The sequence below is a fragment of the Rhinopithecus bieti genome, unplaced genomic scaffold (genome assembly GCF_001698545.2).
Source record: "Rhinopithecus bieti isolate Rb0 unplaced genomic scaffold, ASM169854v2 scaffold_71387, whole genome shotgun sequence".
In the NCBI taxonomy this organism is placed as follows: Eukaryota; Metazoa; Chordata; class Mammalia; order Primates; family Cercopithecidae; genus Rhinopithecus; species Rhinopithecus bieti.
Genome location: NW_016826726.1, coordinates 544,968 through 567,482, shown reverse-complemented (window position 1 = coordinate 567,482; position 22,515 = coordinate 544,968). Strand labels below are relative to the sequence as shown.

Genomic DNA, 22,515 nt, shown 5'->3' with positions numbered 1-22,515 from the left:
AGGCTTGAGCCACCGCGCCCGGCCTAATTTTCGTATCTTTAATAGAGACAGGGTTTCACCATGTTGGCCACGCTGGTCTCAAACTCCTGACCTCAAGTGATCAGACCACTTTGGCCTCCCAAAGTGCTGGGATTACAGGGAGAGCCACCACGCCCAGCCTGGGGGAGATTTTTAAAAACTGTTAGATAGTGATTTCCCCTCTGCTTTATTGATCTAGTGGGGGTGAGGGGTGGAGTCGGAAATGTGTTTTCAGACCAGCTACCCAGAAAGTCTGGCCACCCAGGCTTAGGAACCAATGGTTTAGCCTACTGGTTACTTGTCCTTGCAGGCCAAGCCCTTTATTTAAGCCAAAAAGCTTACACAGAAGCTCAAAAAAAAAATACACACAGATGAAAGGCCTTGAGGCAGAGGGCAGCTAGCTTTGGAGTCAGAAGAGAGCAGCTCCTACATCCCTGGCTGCCCTGGGGGCTAGGCCAGGACACCCCTCCCCCACAGCTGACCACTACAGCCTCTGCACCAGGCCTCTTTCTCACCCAATAGCCCTTGCCGGGGGAAGGCTGCCCTGCCCTGGTGTTGGCTTTGGGAAGACTTCCCTCAGGAAGCTGCATATGAAAGCAGTCCTGACAGCCAGGGAGTAATGGGAAGGTACCCATCTTACTACTGTGTACCCAGCACAGAGTCCCGGGCCAGGCATGTGGTATATCCCCAACCATTGCTACAGTAAAGGAATGGGGCCCAGAATCCTGCCAGGTAGCCATAGATCTAGTCCAACCAATAAATTGGGTTTAGAGGATGTCAGAGGGACCCGTGAAAATCCTTTACAAAAGACTTTTTTCCCTAACCCTCCCAACTGCCTAGCCCCAGGCAAGTACTAGCAAACCAGTTAGTTAAGTGACTCATTGACTTGCTAATGAATCGCTCCTGGGGCGGGGGTTAAAGGAGACAATCAAAAGAGATGCCCCCAAGGAGAGATAAAACAAGCTAGGAAAATGTTGATACTTGTTCAAGCCAAATGACTGGTGCTGGTGGTTATTATATTCTCTTACTTTTGTGGTTTTTTTTTTTTTTTTTTTCCAAAAGACAGAGTCCCACTCTGTCGACCAGGGTGGAGTGCAGTGGCGTGATCTTGGCTCCCCGCAACCTCCACCACCCCCAGGTTCAAGTGATTCTCCTGCTTCAGCCTCCTGAGTAGTTGGGACTATTTTTAGTAGAGATGGGGTTTCACCATGTTGGCCAGACTGGTCTCCAACTCCTGGCCTCAAGTGATATACCCGCTTCAGCCTCCCAAAGTGTTGGGATTACAGGCGTGAGACACTGTGCCTAGTGTTTTTCTTTCTTTTTTTTTTTTTTTGAGACGGAGTTTCACTCTTGTTGCCTAGGCTGGAGTGCAATGGCTCGATCTCGGCTCACCGCAACCTCCATCTCCTGGGTTACAGTGATTCTCCAGTCTCGGCCTCCAGAGTAGCTGGGACTACAAGCACGCGCCACCACACCCAGCTAATCTTGTAGTTTTTAGTAGAGATGGGGTTTCCCCATGTTGGTCAGGCTGGTCCCGAACTCCTGACCTCAGGTGATCCACTCGCCTCAGCCTCCCAAAGTGCTGGAATTATAGGTGTGAGCCACCATGCCCAGACTGCGCTCAGCTTTTATAGATATTCTTAAATGTCCTTAATGGAAAATGAAATTTAAAAACTTAAATACAGGAAGCCAGGTGCAGTGGCTCACGCCTGTAATCCCAGCACTTTGGGAGGCTGAAGCAAGAGAATCACCTGAGGTCGGGAGTTCGAAACCAGCCTGGCCAAGATGGTGAAACCCTGTCTTTACTGAAACTACAAAAATTAGTTGGGCCTGGTGGCAGGCGCCTGTAATCCCAGCTACTCGGGAGGCTGGGCAGGAGAACTGCTTGAACCCGAGTGGCACAAGTTGCAGTGAGCTAAGATTGAGCCACTGCAATCCAGCCTGGGTGACTCTGTCTCAAAAAAAAAAAAAAAAAAAAAAAAAAAAAAAAAAAAAAAAAAAAAAAATTAATAAATACAGGAAAAAATGATGCTCTCAGGCTTTAGGCAATTTTTCATGATTAGGAGCCATTACATTTCCTTACTTCTGAGGTCCTGCCTGTTGACACTTCATAGTCCTTTTCTGCTACTTCAACATTATTTACTGAGCACCTACCTACCAGATACCAAGCACTAAGCTACATTAGGGCCATAACTATGAACAAAACTAGGTCAGTGCTCTCCATACCTCTAGAACTTGGTGCAGTCTAAAAGCAATTACAGTTTAGTGTCCCAGTGCTCTGACCCCTCTATCTGCTGTGAGAGCACACAGCTCCTTTAGGGGATGGATAGGTCAAGGATAGGAGGAAAATGGTCTGGGGAAGTGGATCAATGTAGCAGGAATGTGGGGGATCAGCGCTGAGGTTTAAGATGTAGACACGGGCAGGTGATGTCATGAGGTTGGCAAAAGCCATTGAAGGTTTTTTTGTCTTTTTTTGAGATGGACTCTCGCTCTGTTGCCCAGGGTGGAGTGCAATGGTGCAATCTCAGCTCACTACAACCTCTGCCTCCCAAGTTTAAGCAATTCTCTTGCCTCAGCCTCCCAAATAGCTGGGATTACAGGTACCTGCCACCATGCCCAGCTAATTTTTGTTTTCTTGAGACAGAGTCTTAGTCTGTTGCCCAGGCTGGAATGCGGTGGCGCAGTCTTGGCTCATTCCAACTTCCACCTTCCAGGTTCAAGCGATTCTCCTGCCTCAGCCTCCTGAGGATTACAGGCACACAGCACCACATCTGGTTAATTTTTATATTTTTAGTAGAGACGGGGTTTCGCCATTTGGCCAGGCTGGTCTCAAACTCCTGACCTCAGGTGATCCACCCATCTCAGCCTCCCAAAATGCTGGGATTACAGGCGTGAGCCACTGCGCTCGGCCTAATGTTTGTATTTTTAGTAGGACAAGGTTTCACGAAGTTGGCCAGGTAGGTCTCCAACTCCTGACCTCAGGTGATCCACCCACCTTGGCCTCCCAAAGTGCTGGGATTACAGATGTAAGCCACCGTGCCCAGCTTTTTTTTTTTTTTTTTTTTAGAGATAGGGTCTCACTCTGTCACCTAGGCTGGAGGGCAGTGGCATGATCATAGCTCACTGCAGCCTTGAACTCCTGGGCTCAAGAGTCTCCCATCCTAGCCTCCCAAAGTGCTGGGATTACAGGCATGAGTTACCCTGCCAGCCCATTGAAGTTTTTTTTTTGAGACAGAGTTTTGCTGTTGCCCAGGCTGGAGTGCAGTGGCGTGATCTCACCGCAGTCTCCTCCTCCTGGTTCAAGTGATTCTTGTACCTCAGCCTCCTGAGTAGCAGGGGTTACAGGCATGTGCCACCATGCCTGGCTATTTTTTTTTTTTTTCTTTTTGAGACAGAGTCTCACTCTGTCACCCAGGCTGGAGTGCAGTGGCCGGATCTCAGCTCACTGCAAGCTCCGCCTCCCAGGTTTACGCCATTTTCCTGCCTCAGCCTCCGGAGTAGCTGGGACTACAGGCGCCCGCCATCTCGCCCGGCTAGTTTTTTGTATTTTTTTTAGTAGAGACGGGCTTTCACCGGGTTAGCCAGGATGGTCTCGATCTCCTGACCTCGTGATCTGCCCGTCTCGGCCTCCCAAAGTGCTGGGATTACAGGCTTGAGCCACCGTGCCCGGCCATGCCCAGCTATTTTTGTATTTTTAGCACTGAAGAGGTTAACCATGTTAACCAGGCTGGTGTCGAACACCTGGCCTGGCCTCAAGCAAACCGCCTGCCTCAGCCTCCCAAAGTGCTGGAATTACAGGCACAAACCACCATGCCTGGCCTGAAGGGTTTTAAGTTGGAGAGTGATAAATGATCGTGATCAGATAATGATGGTTTAGACAAGGGTAAGAAAGAAGCCAAAACCCTGAAATATTTAAGGGGTATATGTACAGAAGCTGGTAATTGACCAAATGAGCTGAGGGGAATGAGCTAACTGGGAGGAGTTACCAGAGAGGTGTGCAGCTGGGGCTGACATGGGATTCATGGTCAGTTTCCATCAAGGAGGGCTGGGTGGTCCCCACTGCTCTTAACTCTTGGCATAACTCTAGAGCAGGTAGCCACCATGGGTCCCTTCCCTCCAGGGGATGTCCAGTATCCTTTCCTTAGACTCACATTTCTCCAGGTGAGATCTGTGGATGTGTCACCTTGAGGAGTTCGCTAGTTCTCTAGAAGGATGCTTGGCTTTGGGTTTCCATTTTCATTACCAATAGGAGCATCGGGGCCTAAGGCCATCCAGACCTACTCTACTGAGTCTGTGCCTTTGTCACACCATATCCTGCAGTGCAGTCAGCAAAGCACCACCTGCCATTTTCAGTTAACACAGTCAGGTGGAATGTCACGCTTTCTACACTTATCTACTTTGGAAACAGTTTGATTTTAAGGTTAGGTATAAGAACAAAAGCAAAAAGCAGTGTTTTTTTGTTTTTTGTTTTTTAATATACCCAGTTTTATGTTTTACCTAAGTGATATGATAAAAATGATTCAAGTTAACATCTTGAGGGGAGATGGGCCCATGAAAAATGTTTTCTTTATTTTTTTATTTTTTGAGACGGAGTTTTGCTCTTGTTGCCCAAGCTACAGTGCAACGGTGCGATCTCGGCTCACTGCAACCTCCACCTCCCGGGTTCAAGTGATTCTCCTGCCCCAGCCTCCTGAGTAGCTGGGAGTACAGGCATGCGGCACCACGCCCAGCTAATTTTGTATTTTTAGTAGAGACAGGGTTTCACCATGTTGGTCAGGCCGGTTTTGAACTCCTGACCTCAGGTGATTCGCCTGCCTCGGCCTCCCAAAGTATTGGGATTACAGGCATGAGCCACCATTCCTGGCTGAAAAATGTTTTCTTTAAAAAGATGGGCCAGGCACAGTGGCTCACGTCTGTAATCCCAGCACTTTGGGAGGCTGAGGTGGATGGATTACTTGAGGCCAGGAGTACAAGACCAGCCTGGCCAGCACAGTGAAACCCTGTCTCTACTTAAACTACAAAAATTAGCTGGGTGAAGTGGCATGCGCCTGCAATCCCAGCTACTAAGGAGGCTGAGCCAGGAGAACCACTTGAACCCAGGAGGCAAAGGCTGCAGTGAGCTGACATCGCACCACTGCACTCCAGCCTGGGTGACAGAGCAAGACTCCATCACACATACACACAAATAAACAAAAGGAGTTAGTAGGCTGGGCGTGGTGTCTCACGCCTGTAATCCCAGCACTTTGGGAGGCCGAGGCAGGCAGACTATAAGGTCAGGAGATCGAGACCATCCTGGCTAACACGGTGAAACCCCGTCTCTACCAAAAACACAAAAAAGTAGCCGGGCGTGGTGGCGGGCGCCTGTAGTCCCAGCTACTTGGGAGGCTGAGGCAGGAGAATGGCATGAACCCAGGAGGTGGAGCTTGCAGTGAGCTGAGATCCGGCCACTGCACTCTAGCCTGGGTGACAGAGAGACTCTGTCTCAAAAAAAAGAAAACCAAAAAAAACAAAAAAAACCCAAAAAAAACAAACACCGGAATATTTCTCAGGTTTGAGAAAGTGTCCCTGACAAAAAGTAATTCCAATAGAATGTGACAAGTGGTTTGACAGGACAGGATGAGGTGCACTGGGAATATAAGCAGCAGCCCCAAACTTAGGCTGTGGATCAGTTTGGACTCTATCCTGAGGGCAGTAGAGTCTAGGAGTGCCTGGCCCTATCAGATTTGGGCTTTTGTGTTCAAAATAATGGATTAAATGAACAAGGCTGAAGGCAGGGAGACCCGCAATGAGGCTGTCTACGCACTCCTCGAGGGTAAGAATGTGTCTGGAACCTCTCTGGGATCCCAACTCTGCACAGCCCCATGCTGAGGAGGTACACTGTGAGATGCCATGCACTGCTGGGCACCCAGGGTCAGCCCAAGACTTTGTGCCTCAGGCAGAGACATGAAGCTGAAAACAGTAGAAACACCCAGTGTATGCCAAACACTGAACAGTAGCCTTTTTTTTTTTGAGATGGAGTCTCGTTCTTGTTGCCCAGGCTGCAGTGCAATGCAGCCATCTCGGCTCACTGCAACCTCTGCCTCCCGGGTTCAAGCGATTCTCCTGCCTAAGCCTCCTGAGTAGCTGGGATTACAGGCATGCACCATCACGCCCAGCTAATTTTTTGTATTTTTAGTACAGATGGGTTTTCTACATGTTGGCCAGGCTGGTCTTAACACCCAACCTCAGGAAATCCACCTGCCTTGACCTCCCAAAGTGCTGGGATTACAGGAATGAGCCACCACACCTGGCCATTTTTTTTTTTTGAGACATCATCTCACTCCGTTGCCCAGTCTGGAGTGCAGTGGTGCAATCAAAGCTCACTGCAGCCTCCACCTCCAGGGCTCAAGTAATCCTTCCTCCCACTTTAGCCCCCCAAGTAGCTGAGACTACAGGTATGTACCACTATGCCCAGCTAATTTTTTTGTTTTGTATAGATGGGGTCTCCCTATGTCGCCCAGGCTGCTCTCAAACTCCTGGGCGCATGTGATCCTCCTGCCTTGGTCTCCCAAAGTGCTGGGATTATAGGCGTGAGCCACTGTGCAGGGAGGGCCTGAGTGAGCCTTGAATTCTTCTTCTCTTCCCCTCCTCCCTACGCTCATGAAAGTACTACAATCACCTCTCTTTTTTCAGATGAGGGAATAATGAGGCTTAGAGAGAAGGCAGTGACTTGGCCAAGGTCCAGGCTTCCTCTTGTGGAGAAGATGGAATCTGAGTCAGGATCTGTAACTTTAGAGCCTTTCTCATACAGATACTTGGATTAACCATTGCCCAGAGTATAAAGTCAGGTGACAGGAGTTCTGCGGGCTGAAATACTTACCATGTCTGTACATGGAAGAAAGACAGGAGGTAGAAAGATGTGGGAGGTTCAGAGGGGATAAGGGAAGGAGGGAGAGACAGCACCAAAGGTTGGAGTAACAAGTTATCAAAGGACAGAGAGGGAGGCCAGGCATGGTAACTCAAGTCTTTAATCCCAGCACTTTGGGAGGCCGAAGTGGGCAGATGACCTGAGGTCAGGAGATTGAGACCAGCCTGACCAACATGGAGAAACCCCATCTCTACTAAAAATACAAAAATTAGCCGGACGTGGTGCCTGTAATCCCAGCTACTCGGGAGGCTGAGGCAGGAGAATTGCATGAAGGAGGCAGAGGTTGTGGTGAGCTGAGATGATGCCATTGCCCTCCAGCCTGGGCAACAAGAGCAAAACTCTGCCTCAAAAAAAAAAAAAAAAAAAGAAAGAAAGAAAAGAAAGAAAGGACAGAGGGGGAAAGAGAAACAGGAGAGTTTGGGAGAGAGGTCTGACTGGCTCAGGAAGGGAGCAGTGGGGGCCAGCAGGACAGGGCTGGACCGGGCCTCTGGTGTTAGGCTAACGGGCTACTGTGTATCTCTAGGAAGGGGAGAGGCAAACTGGAGGCAAAGCAACGGTGGTCCAGGGTCCCCCGCCTCTGCTCCAGGAAAGCAGAACAAAGACACCTGCGGGTCAGCAATAGGCGTGATTCAAAGGGGACAATACTTTGCACTCTGATTAAAAGGGGATAAGGCTATCTCTTTTGAGTGCGTTCATGTGCATGGTTTGCAAAGCACTTTCACATCCAGTTCTGCATCTATTTGTCACAACAGTTCCACCAGGCAGGGGAGGATTCTGCACACCCCCTGCTCCTTTACAGATGAGGAAATCAAGACGTGAGGCAGGGCTGGATTATGAACACAGAACCTCTGACTTCTGTCCTTTCCTGGATTGTGATCCTGTCCCATCTCTTAACCTCACTGCAAATCACAGCTGCCCCTTTCAACCAAATTGCCGTCCAATACTGCGTTGGGGCTGGGGGCCAAATCCTAGATGCTCGATGCCTTCTCATCTTCCCTTGGCCTCCAAAGTTAATGATGACACCTAGACTTTGACAGCATTACATTCCTTGCCTCTTCAGAACTATCCAAAGTCTGGGCCAGGCGTGGTGGCTCACGCCTGTAATCCCAGCACTTTGGGAGGCTGAGGCAGGCGAATCACAAGGTCAGGAGTTCAAGACCAGCCTGGCCAACATGGTGAAACCCTGTCTCTACTAAAAATACAAAAAATCAGCTGGGCATGGTGGTGGGCGCCTGTAATCCCAGCTACTCGGGAGGCTGAGGGAGGAGAATCACTTGAACCCAGGAAGTGGAGGTTGCAGTGAGCCGAGATTGCACCACTGCACTCCAGCCCGGGTGACAGCACAAGACTCCGTCTCAAAAGAAAGGACTATCTAAAGTCTGAAATTGACCGCAGCGACCCTGTTTCATTGTCTTCCCTTGAGACAGGGAGAGCAGGTGTTCTCCCCTAACCCAAGAAGAAACTGAAGCCCAGACAGCAAAAGTGACTGGTCCAAGACCACAGTGAGTCAGTGGCGTGGCTGGAATAGGACTAGAACACAGATCCTCCTACCACCCCCTTATCCAGATCCCCTCCTTACCTGCAGCACTGACAGGTTGGTCTGTCCAGAAAGGCTCAGCTTCTCCTGCTCTGAGGGGTAGGCGTTGTAGCGGTGCAAGTACAGCCAGTCCCGGAGGATCTTCACCGACTCCTTGGGCAGGTTCCCCCTGCGCTTCCTTTTGCCCGTCAGAGAGAGGAGGCCTTCGTCCTCGCCTAGATCACTGTCCGACATGGTGCCTAGGGGGCTGGACCTTGGGTAAACCTGGGACAAGTGACACAGGGGATGGGAACATCATTAGCATGTACTGCCTTTTCCTAGTCTCCAAACACGCTCAGCATTACTTGAGCCTGGGACACCAGAAATGGGGTAATTGCAATTCAGAGTCTCAGGCCATAACATAGCCCAAGCAAGCTAGAAGGTATGAGTCCAAAGTTCCTCCACTTCATGGAACAGGTAGGTGACTAGCAAATGGCAGCTCATTCACAAGCAGGACTCGGACTGGAAATAATTACAGTTTCCACTGAGGTCTACTATTCTCCATGTTCGTTACTGAGCATTTGGTTTTTTCTTTTCTTTTTTTTTTTTTGTTTTGAGACAAGGTCTCACTCTGTAGCCCAGGCTGGAGTGCAGTGGCACCATCTCGACTCACTTCAACCTCTGTTTCCTGGGTTCAAGTGATCTCCCACCTCAGCATCCGAGTAGCTGGGATTACAGGCATGCGTCTGGCTAATTTTCTGTATTTTTTGGTAGACACGGGGTTTTACCATATTGGCCAGGCTGGTATTGAACTCCTGGCCTCAAGCAATCTGGCAGCCTGAGCCTCCCAAAGCGCTGGGATTACAAGTGTGAGCCACCATGCCCAGCCTGTACTGAGCATTTTACACGTTATCTCATTTAATCATTACAATTCCTCAATAAGGGAGAAGCTATTATTATCATCATTTTATAGCTGAGGTAACAGAGAGAGATTAAGACAGCTGCCCAAGGCCAGCGCAGTGGCTCACAAAAAAAAAAAAAAAAAAAAAAAAATCAGTCAGGTGTCATGGTGGGCACCTGTAGGCCCACCTACTTGTGGGACTGAGGCAGAATTGCTTGAGCCCAGGAGGTCAAGGCTGCAGTGAACTGTGTTTGTGCCACTGCACTTCAGCCTGGGTAACAAAAAAATAAAAAAGGTCTCAAAAAATAAAGGCTGAGCTCGGTGGCTTATGCCTGTAATCCTAGCACTTTGGGAGGCCAAGGCAGGCAGATCACGAGGTCAAGAGCTCAAGACCATCTTGGCCAATACGATGAAACCCCATTTCTACTAAAAATACAAAAATTAGCTGGGCGTGGTGGCACGTGCCTGTAGTCCCAGCTATTCCGGAGGCTGAGGCAGGAGAATTGCTTAAACCCGGGAGGCGGAGGTTGCAGTGAGCAGAGATCGTGTCACTGTACTCCAGCCTGGAGACAGCGCGAGAATCCATCTGAACAAAACCAAAACCAAACAAACAAAAGGCCGGGCGCGGTGGATCACACCTGTAATCCCAGCACTTCGGGAAGCTGGGGCAGGCAGATCACAAGGTCAGGAGTTTGAGACCAGCCTGGCGAATATGGTGAAACTCTGTTGCTACCAAAAAATACAAAAATTTGACAGCTGTGGTGGCAAGCGCCTGTAGTCCCAGTTACTCAGGAGGCTGAGGCAGGAGAATCACTTGAACCCGGGAGGCGGAGGTTGCAGTGAGCCGAGATCATGCCACTGCATTCCACCCTGGGCAACACATTGAGACTCCATCTCAAAAAAAACAAAAAACAAAAAACAAAACAAAACAAAAAAAAGGCTGCCCAAGATACTATGGTGGTCAAACGGAGTTACTATGCAACCCAGAAATTTCACTCCTAGATATTCCAACAGAAATGAAAACTTGTGTCCACATAAAACCTCATACACACATGTTCACAGCAGTATAGGCTGAGGTAGAAGGATTATTTGAGCCCAGAAGTTCAAGACCAGCTTGGGCAACATAGTGAGACCTCATCTCTACAAAAAAAAAAATGTCGTCTATCTCTTCAATGGTTTATTCGCCCATTAAAAAAAGGAATTCACAGCCGAGAGCAGTGGCTCATGCCTGTAATTCCAGCACTTTGGGGGGCTGAAGCAGGTGGATCACTTGAGGTCAGGAGTTCCAGACCAGCCTGGCCAACATGGTGAAACCCCATCTCTACTGAAAATACACAAAAATTAGCTGGGCGTGGTGGCGCGCGCCTGTAATCCCTGCTACTCGGGAGGCTGAGGTAGGAGAATTCCTTGAACCCAGGAGATGGAGGTTGCAGTGAGCCGAGATTATGCCATTGCACTCCAGCTTGGGCAACAAGAGCGAAACTCCATCTCAAAAAAAAAAAGTCAGTCCTGACATATGCTACAATATGGTAGGCCTTGAAAGCATTATACTAAGGGAAAAAAGCCAGTCATAAGAGACTACATGTTATATGATTTCATTGATCATGAACTCTATCGAGACAGGGTAGATTAGCTAACTAACAGCTCCGCAGTTAGGGCTGCGGAGACAGAATGCTGATAGCTAAAGTGTATGGAGTTTCTTTCTGATGGGGTATAACATCCTGGGCCAGGTGTAATACAGGCTCAGGTGTAGTACAGGCTCATGCCTGTAATCCCAATGCTTTGGGAGCCCAAGGCAGGAAGATCCCCTGAGGCCAGGAGTTCAATAGCAGCCTGGACAACACAAGAAGACCCTGTCTCTACAAAAAATAAAAATTGGGGCCAGGCGTGGTGGCTCACGCCCGAAATCCCAGCGCTTTAGGAGGCTGAGGCGGGTGGCTCACCTGAGGTCAGTAGTTCGAGACCAGCCCGGCCAAAATGGTGAAACCCCCGTCTCTACTAAAAATACAAAAAGTAGCTGGGTGTGGTGGTGGGCACCTGTAATCCCAGCTACGCAGGGGAGGGCTGAAGCAGAAGAATTGCTTGAACCTGGGAGGTGGAGGTTGCAGTGAGCTGAGATCATGCCATTGCACTCCAGCCTGGGTGACAGAGCAATTCTCTGTCTTAACAAAATAAAAAAAAAAATTAAAAAAATAAAAATAAAAAATAAAATAAAATAAGGCCGGGCGCGGTGGCTCAAGCCTGTAATCCCAGCACTTTGGGAGGCCGAGACGGGCGGATCATGAGGCCAGGAGATCGAGACCATCCTGGCTAACACGGTGAAACCCCATCTCTACTAAAAATACACCTAGCCAGGCGAGGTGGCGGGCGCTTGTAGTCCCAGCTACTTGGGAGGCTGAGGCAGGAGAATGGCGTAAACCCGGGAGGCGGAGCTTGCAATGAGCTGAGATCCGGCCACCGCACTCCAGCCTGGGCGACAGAGCAAGACTCTGTCTCAAAAAAATAAAAAAATAAAAATAAATAAATAAAATAAAATAAAAATTAGCCCAGTATGGTGGTGTGCCAGTAGTCCCAGCTACTCTGAGAGGCTGAGGTGAGAGGATCCCTTGAACCCAGGAGTTCAAGGCTGTAGTGAGCTATGATCGCACCAGTGCATGTCAACTTGGACAACATAGTAAGACCCCATTTTTAAAAATAAAATAATAAAAAAAAAAGCCACATGCTGTGGCTCACACCTATAATCCCGGCACTTTGGGAGGCCAAGGCAGGTAGATCACTTGAACTCAGAAGTTCAAGACCAGCCTGGGCAACACGGTGAAACCCCATCTCTGCAAAAAAATACAAAAATTAGTTGAGCATGGTAACACATGTCTGTGGTCCTAGCTTCTCCGGGGGCTGAGGTGGGAGAATCGCTTGAGCCTGGAGGCAAAGGTTGCAATGAGATGAGATAACACCACTGTACTCCAGTCTGAGAGGCAGAGCAAGACCCTGTCCCCCCATCCCCCTCAAGAAAAAGTCCTAAAATTGACTATAGTGATAGTTGCAAACATACCAAAACCTGCTGATAAGTATACTTTAAATGGGTGAATTGCATGGTATGTGAGTTGTATCTCAATAAAGCTGTAACGGAAAAAAATCCCACCCCCAGCTTAGGATACTAAAGTTGGATATGGACCAGGCCTCTCCCCACCTTCTCTTGTGGGCTGTATACCGTACTGCCTCCTAGGTCTCCCAATGCCCAGTGAGAACTCTGGAAACTACAGATCACCATGGTCCTGCAGCAGTCCATGTAATATTTAAGGAGCACCTACTGTGTACCTTGCAGTGAGAGAGGCGAGTCATCTCTCTACTGGTTGCTTCTTGGACATTCTCCTTTGTCAGGCCCCTTGACCTGGTCCTAGACTCAACCACTCAAAATCCAGATGAATGAGCAAGGCCCACCCTCCACTTGGCACTGTAACCCTGGGCAAGGATCCTCCCCTCTCTGGGCTTGAGTCCTCACCTGTCAAATGAAGGAAGGATTTTCCCTAGATAACCCAAATCAGCTGGCTCAGCCCCCGACAAAGTTCTGTTTCACACATGCAAAAAATATTTTCTTTTTTCTTTTTGAGATGGAGTCTTGGTCTGTAGCCCAGGCTGGAGTGCAGTGGCACAATCTCGGCTCACCGCAACCTCCGTCTCCTGGGTTCAAGCAACTCTGCCTCAGCCTCCCAAGTAGCTGGGATTACAGGTGTGTGCCACCACACCTAGTTAATTTTTTTTTTTAAAGTAGAGATGGGGTTTTGCCATGTCGGCGAGGCTGGTCTCCAACTCCTGACCTCAGGTGATCTGCCGGCCTCGGCCTCCCAAAGTGCTGGGATTACAGGCCTGAGCCACCGCATCCGGCCAGATTTTCATTTTAAAAGCAAAAGTTCTAGGCCAGGCTGATGCCAGGATCTCAAGGCTCCTCCCTTCTCAGCCTTTTAACAGCTCCCCAGCAGGCCGGCCAACAGACTCTGGCATCTCCCAGGTTTTGTTTCCTCTTCTTGGACCTGAGCCCAGATCTCTGGGCTGGCTAGGCCAGGCTTTCGAGGGAAGGGTCTACCCTTTCAGCCAGGCCACCTGGAGGTGAGACGGGCACTGGTTAGAGGTGCCACTCCTCAGAGAGCACCACAGCAGGCGCTTTCTGAGGTCAGACAGACATTTCTAGATGGCCAGGGCAGCTGGGATCTAGGTTCAGTGATGCAGCCCTGGCCGGCTGTGAGAAGTTTACTCAAGGTTATCTGTACAAATTCCACCCTGGCTGCCAGCCAAGTCTGTCTGCAGGGTTCCCCGGGTGGGCCCTGGGGAACGACCCCTCAGCCTACACAAACTTCTCCACCTCGGTGTTCTGCAACCCAGGACCATCTATAGTCTGGGAGGTTTCCCACATATGCACCCTACACCGCACCCAGACACACTCAAGCCAGGCAATTAACCAACAGCGCTAGGATAACTGGCCCGGACCCATCGCTCAAGCCCTACAAACCCTAGGGTTTTCACCGACACACACAGCACGCACACGCACAGCTTACAGACCCAGGCCTCGCACGAACAACAGTGACCCACGCAACTAACCCAACTTTTGTACCCGCCCACCCACGAACTCCCACCGACCCGGCCACCCCCAATTTCTCCGACAGGGAAAACTCCAGGAGTCATCACACTAACAATCAGTTCTACCCTCAGTGACCAGTGGCAGCACCCCCTCGACACAACATCCAATGCACCCTCCTACAGACTCCCACCACGCCACCTGCAGCCACTCCCGCACCAACTTTCTGACAACTCCCCTAGCTTGGCCCCGACACTCCCCCCGGCCGCGCACTCAAGCCCGCATTCCCAGCAATGCAGACAAAGCGCGCAACCTCCCCCGCGGCCCAGACAGAGTCGGAGCACATGGCTCCCCGGTCGGCGAGGAATCGGCTGGCGCTTGGGGCGCCTGCACCCCACAGTTCCCTCACCCCTGGCCGACTCCGCGCACCAGCTCCCCCGCGGGCCCGCCATTCCGGTGGGGCGGGGGCTCTGGAAGAAAGAAAACTCACGTGTCTGTCCTGGAGCAGGAAAAAGTTTGGTTCCCACCCCCTTCCCCGGCAGTTCGGGGCTGGCCGACTCTTCGGGGCGCGGGGCCGGCGGAGCGTGCGCGCTCGGCTTTGTGCTCCGAACTCGGCCCTGAGGGGGAGGGGAGGGGAAGGGAGGGGAGGGGGCTGGGCTCCCACCTCCGCGCCGCCCCCCCACAGCCCTGCGCCCAGACTCCATGTTGGCCGCCCCCTGCCCCGCAGGCTGCGCGCTTCTCCTTCGGGAGGCTCGGCTCACCCTCGGCCTGCCCGAGGGTCCCGGCGCCAACAAACTTTCTCCGGGGCGCCGGCCTCACGCGCCCCGCTTCCTCGGCCCGCCTGGGAGTGACAGATGCCTCAGAGACAGACTTTCCTTTGTTCCAAAGGAAAGGGGAACTCGCGCGGGCTCCCCAGGGCCCCCCCGCTCCGAGCCCTTCCCGCAGCCCCCACTCCCAGCTGTCACTCTCGGCCGCCCCCTGCCCGGCTCGGCGGCGGGGGGCCCCTGCCGGCGGTTAGCAACGTGCACTTTTGAAACCAAACAAATTCGCCCCCCCGCGCGCTCACTCAGGTCCGGCGCAGGATCGGCCCTCTCCTGGGGTGGAATCCTATGAAGCGGGGCCCCCCACCAGGGCCCCGAGCAGGCTTCCTCCCGAGGGCTGGAACAGCCCCCCACCGGCCCCCGGAGCGCAGCGCCTTCGGGACTCACAAACACCCCCTGGGGCCGTCGGGACTCACAAACACCCCGAGCTCACACACCCCAACCGCACGCGCCAGGACGACGCTCCCTCCCCGTCCGACTGAGAAAAGAAACTTTCCAAGTTGTCCGCGCGCCCCACCCCATCTGGCCCTCTCCTGCTCCCTGCACTAACTTTTCCGAGAGGCTTTCGGGTCCACGCGGCCTCGGGCTCGGCGCGGGGAGTCCCGGCGGGGGGCGGGGGGCCCCGGGGGCGCGCGCAGCGTACCTGCCGGGCCTGACACTCGGCCTGACAGCTCGCGGCTGGAAAGCACCTCGCGGCCTGACGTCAGATCCCCTCTCCTCCCCCCGCGCCCTCCGCGCCCTCCCCCACCCGCCCGGAGGGAGAAAACAAACTTTGTGAGGAGCGCGACAAGCTGCGCCCACCCCCCGCGGGGCGGGCCGAAGGCGCCGAGGGGCTTCGCCCCGCCCAGCGCGCCCGGAGGGGGCGGGGCCGTGGGCACCTTCTTCCTGCGCCCACCCCGCCCTCAGGAATGCTGCATGGCCTCCCCAGAGCGGCGGTGGGAGCCTCGGCCGGGGAGAGCCCGCTCGGGGGCAGGAAGTGGCCCGGCCCTCCTCGTGGAGGGTGTTTCCGGAGCGCTTACTGTGCTCCTCGCCGGAGAGGGGTCGTTACCGAGGGGGAACTTCTGTAAATCGTGACTTTTGTCATTTCGCGCCCCCCACAAGATGTCCTGCCGGCGGTGCGATTGCTCCCGTTGCTTCGAGGGGAAACTGAGGCCGGTTAGTCCGGGCACTTACCCTCAGCTGGTAAAGGACTGGGCTCTGATGGGGACGCCTGTTACGACCTCAAGGGCCTGTAGAGTCTGGGAGGCCGCCTCCGACCTAAGCCCAAAAAACACATGGTCGGGCTCACAGGGGGCGGCCAGAGGTGAAAACTGCCAGTGCTTTGCAGCGACGCTGTGCGGGGCACTTCGTGTGTGTCATCCCGTCTCATCCTCGGGTGATGGGGTATGTGTTGTCCTTTGTAAGTCTCTGGCTTGTTCATGAGCCGCAGAGAGGTTCTTGATTTGCTTTTGTCACACAGTCAACCGGTGTCATTCAGCCCAGGTCGGTCGATAGTGAAGCCTGATCCCTTACCCGTTGTGCTCGGCCTTAAACCATCAGTCCAGGAGCTCCCAGAGTTCCTGTCTGGTTTTTCCTCTTCTGCCGGTTACACCCTACTCCAGAAGGTTTTCCTTGGCCTCCCCCACCCGGGTCAGTACACTCTTCCCCCGCTGTCTGCTGTGGGTACCACATACTGTGAAATACCTGTTAACCAATCTCCTAGGGCACCCCCACCCCCCCCAGCCCTGTACCTGGGCACGGCTGGGCCCAGATATCTAGGGCCCCTGAGCTTGTAAATCGCCTTGAAAACAGCTTTTGGTCTTAATGGCCCTTTAGCAAGGGAGAACTCGAGGAACAACACTCTTTAATTTTTTGCAAACGAGCCTTAAGCCAATCAGAACGCCAATTAAAAGATTGTTAAGGTTTCACCTGGACACCCCATAGAAGCCAGACTTCCTGCAAATGTTAAAAATCTCCTCACAGCAGCGGGTGAAATGTCAGTGGCACTGCCTGTTGCTCTCCATTTCACAGACAGGGAAACTGAGGCCCAGAGTGTGGGTCAGAAGCAATTTTCTTGGCCGAATAAATGGTGCTTCCCCCACAGCCCTCTGAAAGAAAAAGCCATGTCTGGGTTGCCTTAGGTAAGATACGTAAAACCAATGGGCCTTGGCCTCTAGGAAATGTATGGGACAGGGACCTTCAGAAGAGGGGAGCCCCAGGGGGAAACGGGTGCCATCAGGTGAGCCTGGAGAGGGGGCTCCGGTAGTGGCTGCTGCACTATGCGTTTTTCTCCTGTATGCCTAAGAGCCGCGCTGCCCTTTCTGGGGAAGCCACTGGGGGCCTGGGCTAGAGGCAGAGACCGCACCATAAATTGTGCCTGCAGCAGCCCCTTAGACCAGTGCTTCCCAAGTCTGGTACTAGATGAGGTTGGGGAAATGGAAGGGAGTGACTGCCTCCTCCTCCACCTGAGAGCTGCATAACAAAGACCTTCCTCCTGGAGGACGGGGTAGGGGTGAAGGGAGGCTGGTAGCGGGTCAGATTTTGCAGGTAAGCAAGCTTCACAGGTAAAGCCTTAGTGCAATTAGAGTTTGAGAATTACTGTGTAAAGTTTCTCAACTAGTAAGTATCAGAATTTAGCATGTGTGGATTCTCTAAGCCAGTAATTCCACTTCTAGGAATCTGTGTTTAGAAGTAGCTGTACAACAAAGATAAATGCTTATAGAAGATTATTCTTTGCAGAACTGTTCATTCGGGAAAATTGCAAACAGCTAAGTACCCCTCACCAGGAGCTGGCCCATTATAGCAACTCTGAGACCTCTCTACTACAGGCTCTTAAAATGGGGTAAGTTGGTGTACGCTAATGTAGGGGCATGGCCAAGGTGTGTTTATTGACAGCTTACAGTGTCCCAACATGGAGGGACTTTGGACATACTTGGTGAGAACTTCAGTGGGAAAACTTTTTCGAAGTGATAAGTTATTTTATTGTCATTTTTCTCCCCCCCACTTTCTTTTTTCTTTTCTTTTTTTTTTTTTGGAGACAGAATCTTGCTCTGTCTCCAGGCTGGAGTGCAGTGGGGCGATCTAAGCTCACTGCAACCTCTGCCTCGCGGGTTCAAGCGATTCTCCTGCCTCAGCCTAAAGGCGCCCACCACCATGCCCAGCTAATTTTTGTGTTTTTAGTAGAGACGGAGTTTTGCCATGTTGTCCAGGCTGATATTGAACTGACCTGAAGTGATCCACCGCCTCAACCTCCCGAAGTGTTGGGATTACAGGTGTGAGCCCAGCCTTCTCCCCCTCTTTCTAAATTAAAAAATACTGTAATAAGAAGCTCCCCCCACCTTTTTTCCCCGTGTTTGAAGAAACTGGGTCACTAAGGGAAGAAGAGACTTGCCTAATACGAGTTTGGGGTCCTGACCCCTGGGAGGGATCTGGGGATAGACTAGGAGAGGAAGGAGAGGTGGAAAGGCATCCAAGCCGAGACCAACCTGGCTGCCCAGGTCATCTAAGTCAGTTCCCTGCCTCCGTGCCAGAAAAACCCAAACTGGAGACTCTTGGATATGAGGCTCCAGGTTCATCCTGCCAGTTTCTAGTGAACTTGGTGATCTCATTGGTTCAAATGAATAAATCCACTAAAAAAAAAAAAAAAGCGAGCCACTTCTTTTTTTTTTTTTTTTTTTTTTGAGACGGAGTTTTCGCTCTTGTTTGCCCAGGCTGGAGTGCAGTGGCAAGATCTCAGCTCACTACAACCTCCACTTCCCAGGTTTAAGCGATTCTCCTGCCTCAGCCTCCTGAGTAGCTGGGATTACAGGCATGCACCACCACACCCGGCTGATTTTGTATTTTCAGTAGAGACGGAATTTCGCCATGTTGGCCAGGCTGGTTTTCAACTCCTGACCTCAGGTGATCCGCCTGCCTTGGCCTCCCAAAGTACTGAGATTACAGGTGTGAGCCACTGCACCTGGCCACCGCTCTGTTTTTGATGGAAGTGGGGAAAGGCACCAGCATTTACTGAGAATCCACATGAGCCAAGTCGTGTCTCAGGATAAAGGAGAAGATGGGGTTATGTGGGGTAGAGGGAAGAGTCCAGCAAAGGCCAGGGAAAGTGGAAGTGTTCGGGAAACAACTGGATTGGGTAAGATGGAAGGGCTGTGAAGGCCAGCATAAAGAATTTGGATTTGGCAGTGTGGGCAGTAGAGAGCCCCAGCTGGTTCCTGCGGAGAGGTGGGGAGAGACCAAGGGAAGGTAGTTGGTGACTCAGCTCTGGGTAATTGAGGCCGGGCGGATGGAGACCCGCCTCTGAGATCTAGGGAGATTTGTGGCTGTTATGTGAGGTTCTGCATTTTCATCTAATGTTGGTAAGTGGAATTCCACATCTTCCTCCTGAAAAGTCTTGTAGTGTCTTGTTGGTCAACCACAATTTGCCTAGCTCTCTCGTAGTTGTTGGGTATTTACTCACGTAACTAATTCCTGAGTGCTCGCCTGTGTCTGGCTGTGTGCCTACAGCTGGAAAACCTACAGCCAACGTTAGTCCTAAAGGCTTTGGGCGACAGTGCCTTGTGGTGGGAAGGCTGTGACCCTGGGACTTGGTTGCTAGCCAGGTGATATAGGATAATCATCCACACCTTCTGAGCCTCCCTTTTCTCATGTTGTGGAAATACAAGGCTTTGGTGAGAGTCAAAGAAAACAGGCACACCCTTTGTTTTATTGTGCCTTGCTTTTTTGCGCTTTGCAGGTACTGCGTTTTTTACAAAGTGAAGGATTTTGGCCACCCTGTGTCGAGCAAAGTCTACCGGCATTATTTTTCCAAAAGGATGCTCAGTCTGTGCCACATTTTGGTAATTCTTGCAATATTTCAAAGTTTTGTTGTTATTATTTCTAGTATGGTGATCTGCTATCAGTAATCTTTGATGTTACTATTGTAATTGTTTTGGGGGGTCATGAGTGATGCCTGTGTAAGATGGCAAACTTAATCCATCAATATTGTATGCGTTCTGACTGCTCCACCAACCAGCTGTTTGCAATTAGTAATCCTACAGTGGCCTCTAAGTGTTCAAGTGTAAGAATGTGTTGCAAATCTCTCACTTCACATCGAGAGCTAGAAATAATTAAGCTCGGTGAGAAAGGCATGTTGAAAGCCAAGATAGGCCTTTTTTTTTTTTTTTTTTTAGTTTTAGTAGAGGTGAGGTTTCGCTCTGTTGTCCAGGCTGGCCTCCAACTCCTGGGCTCAAGTGATCCTCCTGCCTCGGCCTCCGAAAGTGTTGGGATTAAAAGTGTGAGCCACCATGCCCTGCCTCTGGAGTAGCGCTTTTAATTTCATGCAAGAACTATTGGCCAGGTGCAGTGGCTCACACCTCTAATCCCAGCTACTGGGGAGGCTGAGGCGGGAGAATTGCTTGAACCTGGGAGGCAGAGGTTGCAGTGAACTGACATCATGCCACTACACTCCAGCCTGGGCGACAGCAAGACTCTGTCTCAAAGCAAACAAAAACTATCTGGCTAGGTCTGATGGCTCATGCCTGTAATCCCAACACTTCAGGAGGCCGAGGCGGGAAGGTCTCTTGAACCCAGGAGTTTGAGGCCAGCCTGAGCAACATGGCAAGACCCCGTCTCAACAAAAAATAATCAGCTGGGCATGGTGGCAAATACCTGTAGTCCCAGCTACTTGGGAGGCTGAGGTGGAGGAAGGCTTGAGCCCAGGAGGCTGAGGCTGCAGTGAGGTATAATTGTGCCACTGCTCCAGCCTGCGTGAAAGAGTGAGACCCTGTCTCAAAAATTGGCCAGGCGTGGTGGCTCATGCCTATAATCTTAGCACTTTGGGAGGCCAAGCCACCTTGGTCACCCGAGATCACCCGAGGTAGGGAGTTCAAGACCAGCCTGACCAACATGGAGAAACCTCATCTCTACTAACAATACAAAATTAGCTGGGCTTGGTGGTGCGTGCCTGTAATCCCAGCTACTCAGGAGTCTGAGGCAGGAGAATCGCTTGAACCTTGGAGGCGGAGGTTGCAGTGAGCCGAGATTGTGCCATTGCACTCTAGTCTGGGCAATAAGAGTGAAACTGCATCTCAGGGAAAAAAAAAAATCCTAAATTACTCTGCCTGTGCTCTAGAAATGGAGCAAGAAAGCCTGGATAACAGCACATCTGTTTACAGCATAGTGTACTGAATATAGGTCCCACTCTTGAGACCTACAGTTCAGAAAAGATTCCTTATGAAATATTACTGCTCATTGACACCTGGGCTTCATTGGAAGACTGGGAGTCTGCGTTCGGACCCGGAAACAGCTAGGTATGGCATCCCTAATCAGAGCAGTAGAAATCAGCAGGTCTGAGTTGGCCATTGTGTGGCCAGGGAGCTTAATGAGCGTATTTTCTTCATTCTTTTTACTAGGGTCAGGGCTATAGGATGGAAGGGGATCAGATTTCATTTGTATGGTTTCATCCTTTTTATATGTGGGAATTTTCTTACCTCTCGGAATATCGTTTAAATTACAAGAGCAAATACACCATGTTCAGGATGGGAAGTTAAACCTTTGAGAGGCACACAAAGAAAAAGCGAAGACCCCCTCCCCTGAGCCCTCCCTTCAGCATTAGCAGTGATGACAATTAGGTGTATATTCTTTCTTTTCCACCATCAGATAAGTGCATGTAGATGTCCACAAAGGTCCTGAGAGATACTGTCTTCCCTGTTGCTCTCTCTTTTTTATTTTGCCTCAATTTTCAATAGGTCTGTATTTAATACTTTCTACATAAACATCTCTGCAGTTGTGAGAATTTCCTGAACTAGATTCTCTGAAGTGGAATTACTGGGACCGACAGTATGGGTAGATATTGTGAAAGCAGATCACCAAAGTGTTCACGTGCCGGCAATTGTGGTGTTGGTGAGCTTGTCTTACCCAGTCCCCAGCCACAGCAAGTGTTAGCAATTTTGTGTTAATTAATCTTTCCTCATTTGATGGGTGAGGACTAGCCTAGGTTTTTTTTTTCTTTTTTGTTTTTTGAGACGGAGTCTAGCCCTTTCGCCCAGGCTGGAGTGCAGTGGCGCTATCTCGGCTCACTGCAAGCTCCGCCTCCTGGGTTCACGCCATTCTCCTGTAGCCTAGGTTTTTAATCTGCATTTTTTATTAGTGAGATTGAACACCTTACAATTTCAGAATGACTGGACACTGGTCACTGTGAATCATTTCCATATCTTTTGCGGTCATAGTGATTTCTTTCTGATTTACAAGCTCTATTATACTAGTAAGGGTTCTTTTTGTTTGTTTGTTTGTTTCTTTTTTCATTTTTGAGACAGGGCAAGAGCTCTGTCACCCAGGATGGAATGCAGTCACTGCAGCCTTGACCTCCTGGGCTCAAGTGAGCCTCCTGCCTCAGCCTCCCAAAGTGCTGGGATTACAGGCCTGAGCCACAGTGCTGAGCTATGGTAAGGAGTCTCAACCCTGGTTTGTCATATTTGCTCCAAGTAGTTTTCCTTTTCTCTAAGATTATTGTTTGCCTTAAACTTTTCTAAAGTGTTTTTTAATTTTGGGGTTTAAAATTTTCACTTGGTCAAATGTCAGTCTTTGTGACGATACCCATTGCATTGAGTCTCAGAGAGAATACCTGATGTTTTCTTTTTGATTTTGTTTCCCAATGGCTTGTTTAACATTTAACCCTTTGCTGCATCTGGAATGTATTTTGGGTTGCACTGTGCAGTAAGAATCCTTACATTTTTTAAATTTTTTATTTTTGTCTGATTTTCTGAACTGCCAACATTTCTTTCTTTTTTTTTTTTTTTTTTTTTTTTTTTTTTTTTTTTTTTT

The 22,515-nt window shown here is 50.6% G+C and overlaps 1 protein-coding gene and 1 long non-coding RNA gene across 5 annotated transcripts in view; one reads left to right on the top strand and one right to left on the bottom strand.

The window, feature by feature from the left end:
• The window catches only part of TGIF2 (TGFB induced factor homeobox 2), a 25,547-nt gene extending 9,997 nt beyond the window's left edge, over positions 1-15,550 (bottom strand). The window contains exons 1-2 of one of the 4 annotated variants that reach the window (XM_017863517.1): positions 15,380-15,550; positions 8,505-8,726 (exon numbers count right to left, since the gene is read on the bottom strand). In XM_017863517.1, the coding sequence (XP_017719006.1) occupies positions 8,505-8,696 (192 nt within the window). In that variant the 5' untranslated portion in view covers positions 8,697-8,726; positions 15,380-15,550. Of the gene's footprint in view, positions 1-8,504; positions 8,727-14,405; positions 14,540-14,981; positions 15,154-15,286 lie in introns of those variants that run through there. The other 3 variants (XM_017863516.1, XM_017863520.1, XM_017863518.1) reach the window with 3 other exon arrangements.
• A 90-nt stretch (positions 15,551-15,640) lies between these two features.
• Positions 15,641-22,515, top strand: part of LOC108523053 (uncharacterized) — a 78,351-nt gene continuing 71,476 nt past the window's right edge. Inside the window, exons 1-2 of the long non-coding RNA XR_001883684.1 lie at positions 15,641-16,119; positions 17,455-17,557. This is a non-coding gene — a long non-coding RNA (uncharacterized LOC108523053). The remainder of the gene's footprint in view (positions 16,120-17,454; positions 17,558-22,515) is intronic.